This window comes from Gregarina niphandrodes (assembly GCF_000223845.1).
Source record: "Gregarina niphandrodes unplaced genomic scaffold scaffold00014, whole genome shotgun sequence".
In the NCBI taxonomy this organism is placed as follows: domain Eukaryota; phylum Apicomplexa; class Conoidasida; order Eugregarinorida; family Gregarinidae; genus Gregarina; species Gregarina niphandrodes.
In genome coordinates this window covers 97931-105160 of record NW_011645784.1, presented here as the reverse complement: position 1 = coordinate 105160, position 7230 = coordinate 97931, and the positions used below count along the sequence as shown (strand labels likewise).

The window sequence follows — 7230 nt, the reverse complement described above, 5'->3', positions numbered from 1 at the left end:
CCCCCCCCCCCGCCGCGCCGCGCGTAGCTCTAAACCACAGAAGGGTGCTGCAGCTAGAAGGGTCCCGAATTGGAGCCGGAAAAAGAGGGAACCGAGTTAGCGGTCTGAAGGTCGTTCAAGTGGCAAGACTGACGTTGTGTAAGACTGTTGTTGTGTAAGACTGACGTTGTGGATGTAGCTAGAGGCAAACTGAGTATCGGAACTGAGTATCGGAACTGAGTGTCGGAACTGAGTGTCGGAAATGAGTATCGGAAATGAGTATCGGAAACGAGTACACAAAATTGACTTGGACGGAGACTAAATGTGGCTTACAATCTGTGCAGCATGTGCAGAAAGTTATACAGGGGGCATTAGCATGGAGTTGATAGAAGAGTGGTTTGAGCCACGGCCTTGTTAGGGGTGACTTTTTATTGAAAATGTCGTCGGTTATGTCCGGGCCTGGTCCTGGTCCTGGTCGTTGCTCATCTTCGTCTTCTGCGTCTGGTTATGTGGCGTTGGAGGGTCAGCAGGATGATGGGCCTATTATAGATCGTTACGGATTCGAGTGGGATGACGAAGATTTCTTCAAGAAGAAAGGGGAGACTGGTGTGGAGCCCCCGTCAGGCAGAGAGCGATTAGGTAGAGATAGGCTCGGGTTGACGTCAGGACAAAATGTGGCAGGACAAAATGTGTCGCGGCGTGGCAGTGCTGATGGACGAGGGAGTATGGTGCAGGGCCCGGAGGCGCAGACGGGCACAGTGTTTCAACCGCCGTGGCAGTTGAGTGAGCGGTTGGAACGATTTTTCGTAATGGAAGTTGCTTGGGGAGCACGTCAGGCGGTTGAAGTGAGTGTTGGTGACATCCTTAAGAAGGTACGGAGTCACAAGTGGCATGTGCAACGAGGGTTTGCTGGTGGTCGGTCGCGTGTGCCAGAGATTACATATCGTGACCTGACTCAATTATTTAGCGAATCAGCCTTGGTCCCGGCCTTTGAAATCCGACAGAACTGTATCGTTATGTGTCTCCCGCCGCTTACCTGTATCGTTCTTCATGACCGTGTTATTCTACACGTAAACAAGTTCATGGACCCTGACACACTTCTGCTCAAACTCGAACACCTTACCGCAGCCTATAGCAAACGCGCCGATGATATTCGACAATACTTTCTACGCGAGCATAAACACCGACGTTCGCGATTGACTGCTCCCCATCCTTCCGCACACGTGTTTGCACACCATCGTTCTATGTTACTCTCCGGCAGCTGTACCGGAGAGGGCTTAACTGGACCTCAACCTACAGTCGGAGCACCAATAGTTGGAGCCGTGAGTCTCGATGGCATGGTCCCGACCCTCGGCAGCAGTCATCGACTCGGCAGCTTTCAGAACTTCCCGAGCTACAACTTAGGTGGTACTGGCAACTTAGGTGGTACTGGCAACTTAGGTGGTACTGGCAACTTAGGTGGTACTGGCAACTTAGGTGGTACTGGCAACCAAGGTGGTGGCCATCATGTTGGTAATTTGGCGGTGGGTAACTTGCAGTCTGTGTCGTCGTTTGCACAGATGTCATCTCAGCAGCTGGCTTCCTGGCAGGGCATTCCAAAGTACGTCTTGTTCCCGTTGGAGTTTGCATTGCTCGAGGTTCTGATATCGTACGCGTTTGCGGAGTTTAGTAAGAGCGTAAATTCTAGGTATGCGGAGATATCTGCGTTGGTGGATAAGTACTACGTAAAATCGTATGACCGGAAACTGATTGACCAGCTAACCCGGGCTAAGGGGTCATTAAGCCACATTAGTGAGAATGTCCAGGGGTTGAAAACTGCGTTCAATACACTTTTGAACACACCCGAGGACCTGGCCATGATGGAGCTGACCAAGCTATTCTACCTGCCCCAGTTATACTACCGGCCTCAGCGTCGTAATTGCCAGTCCTGTGGCTATGACGATTATGACGACTACGCTTGCAGGGAAAGTGGCATGGCGTGCGACCTCGGCTGTGGTGGCCAAGGTAACTGTGGTGGCCAAGGTAACTGTGGTGGCCAAAGTAACTGTGGTGGCCAAGGTGGCTGCTCCCAAGGCGGTTGTTCATACCAGATGGAAGACGCAATCAATCCGAACCTGGAGATCCTGATGGAATTCTTTACTCAGGAAATCGGTCAAATTGCGAAAAAGGTGAAAAAGATGAACAGCATCATTGTCGACGCCGAAAAGCACATCACCTTCACCATGGGGTTCCGACGGAACGAACTCCACAAGTGGGACATTGGGTGCAATGTAGCCACCGTTTCCCTTGGTATCGGCAGCGTCGTATCCGGTCTACTGGGAATGAACGTTCCCAACCACCAAGAAGAAAACCAAATTGCGTTCGCAGGCTATGTGATCTCCGTTGGACTCACAGCTCTCTGTGGATTTGCACTCGCTTTTTGGGTCGCTTTCAAAACCACCAACTGACTACCGCACTCAACTATTTTTATCGTAAAAGGGCTTTGTAAAAACAGACGGGGGAGTATCGTAAAAACAGACGGGGGAGTGTCGGCGGGGTACTTTTTTGTGGCATCTCCATGAGCAGGGTCTCAGTCAGATGCCTTCATACCCCCCGGCGTGTTCTGGAACATGGCGAGGTGAGGCAAGCTAACCGGTTTTCCAGAGGACAAATATTTTGGGACATTTTATGTTGTTCAGACTCTCGCCGCAAGTAGCTTTGTATGTTCAAGATGAAAAGAACTACTACATTCTAACGACTGTACCAGATTCCTATGCCCACTTCGGAGAGTCAAGCTCCTACAATGATTGGCAACCACCGAAACCCAATCAATTAAAACCCAGAGTTCAACAGTAAACCAAAATCTGCCCATATTTCTTTCTTATCGCTCACGACACAAACGCTGGCTCATATATCGATTCTAAATATAGGCAGGACCCATCCTCCTTATGTATTTACGAAGGCTATGGAAGACTTAGACTTTTCAAATGTGAAAGAGATAATCAAGAAATCCCCGAGTAAGAACTCCGGCTCAGATCACTGTCATTTGCTGCTTCTGTAGGTTTTTAAGACACACCACGTTGCTGGGGAACGGAGAGACGTATGTTAATGGATTTCAACTAATAGAGGCAGCTGAGTTTCTTAATGCTATTGTCTTTTGTATTTGTGTGCCGGACAAAAACCTTTGGATCAAGAACGGTAAAAAAGTGTGTGCACACACTATGATCGCTTTTCCATCGTAGGTAATACCAACTTCATAATGGATGTTAAGTCCATTCGCGACGCTATGCGGGCCCCGCCGACCGTATTATCAGATGAGCTCCTTTGGATTGAGGCGAGCGGGAAAGTTAAGGTGGGAATTGAGAGTAAAGTTTCTCAGAACAATTCGACGGTTACTGTTTATGTTGCAAATGCGGAGGAAAAGGCTGTGCTTCATTGGGGCGAATTTTCTGACGGCCAGTGGAAAGCGATATCTCCGAAGCGTCTGTCTCCCGATTACGAGGGCAAACAAGTTAGTGACAAAGGCGCTGAGATTGAGTTGAAAAAAATTGATAATTCAATATCATGGGCGTCACTAAAATTCTTGCCGGGTGAGCAGCCTGATGTGGTTGCATTCGTAATAAGAATAGGTCCGAACAATTGGATTTCCGCGAAATACGGGGGAGATTTCCTGGTTCCGATGCCTGTGTTACCAGAGTGGATTGAAATGAAGGAAAAAGCGGAGCAAGAGCGCGAAGCGCAGAAGAGAGAGCGCGAAGCGGCTTGGGATGGCATTGTGAAGCGTTTCAATGAAGCCAGTATAATCGACCTACCGGAAACGAGTGCGAAAGAATTTATTGTTTCTGAGATGTGCGAGGAACTGAGTCATAATGCGGGCTGGTACAAAGTGTGGATCAGCAGTTCCGTGAATCTGGAATACGACGAGGACGCAGTGAGTGATGACGATGGTTCTGACGACACTGCGGACATGACGAATGTCCAGCCGGGGTCCCCCTCGGACGAAGTTCTGCTTTGTGTCAGTGTGCTCTTTTGTTTGCGGGAGCCGAACCAGATGAAGATACACTGGGGTGTGATGCGTAAAGGAGATAGCAATTGGGTGTCGCCGATGAGCTTGTCCGATTTCAAGTACAAGGGCCTCCGAGATACGGTGGAGGTTAACTCGCAGGCATGCGACAGCTACATAGATATGGAAGCCATGCGTGACTTGGACGGTCTTTGTTTGGTTGAGTTCACTCTCTCGGGTTCCCTGGAGAGCTCGGAGATGGGCAAGGTGGTTCGCCCGGTTGCCGAGAGCATAAACTTCGTCTTGAACCATAACGAAGACTGGATCAAGAACGTAGGCGGCAGCGACATTAAGCTCCGGCTGAAGCAGTCTCAGGAAAGCGGAGGTTCGGACTTGGCTAGACAGATAATTGAGTGTGAGTGCGAGTGGGGCTCTATGACCCTGATGCACCGTTACGGGTTGGTACTCGACAGGATCAATCAAGACGCACCAAAGTACGACCAGTCAAAGAAAATGCCGTCGGCAGAACTCGAACCCACGACCTCAGCCGGCCACGAGTTTTGGAGTTGGTTGACAACTTGGTTGCGGTTTTCGCACTTGGCTTGGGTCGACTGGCAACGGAGATATAACACCCGGCCAGCGCAGCTGGCTCACGTCACGCAGGAACTATCCTACGCTTTGGCTGGTTGCTGGAGGCGATACCCGGACTACCGGTCTTGGATCAAGATCTGCGTGGCCTGTGTGGGTCGCGGCGGGAACCAAGGGCAGCGTATCCGCGACCAAATTTTGGAGATCATGCACAGACATAAAATCCCCGAGACTGCGGGCCACTTTTACGAGCAGTGGCACCAGAAGTTGCACAACAACACGACGCCCGACGACATCGGGATTTGCAAGGCCATCATCCGCTATTACGAAACCGGCGGCGACTTGGGAGCGTACTGGCACGTGTTGGCCGAGAACAACATCGACAAGGCGAAGCTTGCCTCCTACGAACGACCAATCACATGCGAGCCGTTCATGCACAACTGCGATCGGGGCGCTTTGCTAAACGACTGGCGCAGCTACCTGGATGTTTTGATGGACATCCACGACTGCCGCGACTTGTCTCGCTCCGTTAACCGTGTCCGTGGCTTGTTACAGGGTACCGCAGGCAGCGACCTGGACAGTCTGATGCATGACTTACACCACAACTCCAATGGCCAGCTTTCACCGGAACACGCGGTGGGCCGAATCTGGAAGATAGCCCACATCCGGAACCAACTGTACGAGACGGCCAAGAATAACGACAACAACGCGGAAGTGCGCGACCTGTTGCTGCTCGACTTCTCCCTGGAGTCGATTCAGTCGACGTCGCTCCAAAACACAAACAAACAGGCCTTCAGCCTGACCGACTGCGTGTCCTTGGTGACCAGCTTCATCGGTGACTGGAGCAATATTACCAGCTCTCATGCCGAGTGGCGGGCGCTGCTAACGGATTTTAGAGAGCTCGGTATGAAGGCTGCGCAGCAAAAGTTTACACAGGACAAGGTGCTGGACGCGCTGCTGGTCAAGGCGATGATTGATCGCCTGACTCGGGCAGTCGGATCGGACACGGAACACTTCCAACAGATGCTGGGGCCCAAGAGCCAGTTGCTAGGCCGGAATGTGGGCGTGGAGACGGAGAAGTTGAACGTATTTGTGGACGAGATTTTGCGCGGATCCGTTCTCTTTTCAGTCTCTTTGCTCATCAGTGCGGTGGAGCCCCGTGTGCGAAAACTCGCGGAAATGTCACCCTGGCAGATCGTCTCGCCCGTAGACAGCGTCGAGGGCGTCGTCAAGTGCGTCCCCGCCCTGGTCCACCTACAGGAAGAAAAGTTCCTCGAGCCTACCGTCCTGATTTCAGGCCAAGTCAGCGGCGATGAAGACATCCCGGATGGAGTGGTCGGCATCATTGTTCGGGATGCGGCCTCTGCCCCAGATGTGCTGTCTCACGTGGCTGTGAGGGCGCGCAACTCCAAGACGCTGCTGGCCGTATGCTATGAACCCTCGCTGATTCAAGCAGTGGAGGCCAAGAGAAAAAACACCTTCTGCAAAGTCACCCTTGCCAAACAGGGAACTGAGCTAGAATTCGCTGACTGCCAGCACAAGGAGACCAAAGGAGGTGACGAACGCCGAGATGAGGGCGACGCTGATAAAGAGAACCGAGCAAAATCGCTCAACGACATCAAGACCATGGTGCTGGACGTGACGCCCGAGAATAGTGTGGACCGGTACTGTGTGCCAGAGAAGGAGTACACGCGCACGCTAGTTGGCAGTAAGAGTGCGAACTTGAAGACGCTGAGGGAGACCCTGGCCGGGAAGCTGGGTACGCCTGGTACGGCCGCTAAATCTGGCGTCTACTTTATTCCTCAGTCGTGCGCGTTCGTGTACGGCTCGTTCCTGAAGTGCTTGAATGCTCCGGAGAATGGGCTGGCCAAGAAGCAGATTGAAGCGATTATTGGAAAGTGCAAGAGCACGCAAAACAAGCACGTGCGTAAAGCGTTTGATCGCATTGAACCGGTTATTATGTCCTTAGTCCTCAACGAGGAACTCGTGCGGCAGTTCGAAGAAGTGCTAGAGAGTGCCGGCCTCCTGAAGGTCTACCGGGACAACGGCGCACACGTGTGCGCGGAAGCCCTGAAACGCGTGTGGATGTCGGTCTTCAACATGCGGCCTTGGGTGGCGTTGGGCAAGGCCTGCCGTGCGTGGAGCGAGCTGTCCATGGCGGTTTTGGTTCAGCAAATTGTGGACGCAAGGTACGCTTTCGTGCTCCACTCCAAAAACCCCTACCGGCAACAGAACGCCGACCGGTTCATGTATGGAGAGATTGTCAAGGGCTTGGGTGAAGTCCTTGTCGGTAACCACGCTGGCCGCGCAATGAGCTGGGAATGCGACCGAGACCATAAGGAAAATGTCCTCCTCCTCAGCTGGCCGGCCAAGTCCGTCTATCTGTCCACGGTTGACTCGCTCATCTTCAGAAGTGATAGCAACGGCGAAGATCTCGAAGGGTTCGCTGGCGCCGGCCTATTCGAGTCCATCCCCGCAATCGCCAACCAAGAGAACGTATGCGAGTACGCCACGGACCGCCTGGTCACCAACGCCGCCTTCAGGAAGTCAATCCTCCAACAACTTAGCCAGCTCGCTTGGGACTTACAAGAAGTGTTCGATGGCCACCCAATGGACATCGAAGGCTGCGTCGATGCTCATGATCGTGTTTATGTCGTCCAGTGCAGACCCCAAGTCTAGCC

At 52.4% G+C, this 7230-nt stretch overlaps 2 protein-coding genes across 2 annotated transcripts; both read left to right on the top strand.

The window, feature by feature from the left end:
• Positions 1-416: 416 nt before the first annotated feature.
• On the top strand, positions 417-2426 carry GNI_078330 (putative transmembrane protein; the record flags this gene model as incomplete). The annotated part of the gene is made up of 1 exon (XM_011132266.1): positions 417-2426. The coding sequence occupies one exon, from the start codon at positions 417-419 to the stop codon at positions 2424-2426; it is 2010 nt and encodes a 669-aa protein (XP_011130568.1).
• Positions 2427-2923: 497 nt separating this feature from the next.
• On the top strand, positions 2924-7228 carry GNI_078320 (putative alpha-glucan water dikinase; the record flags this gene model as incomplete). The annotated part of the gene is made up of 2 exons (XM_011132265.1): positions 2924-2975; positions 3201-7228. The coding sequence occupies 2 exons, from the start codon at positions 2924-2926 to the stop codon at positions 7226-7228; spliced, it is 4080 nt and encodes a 1359-aa protein (XP_011130567.1).
• Between the last annotated feature and the right edge of the window lie 2 nt (positions 7229-7230).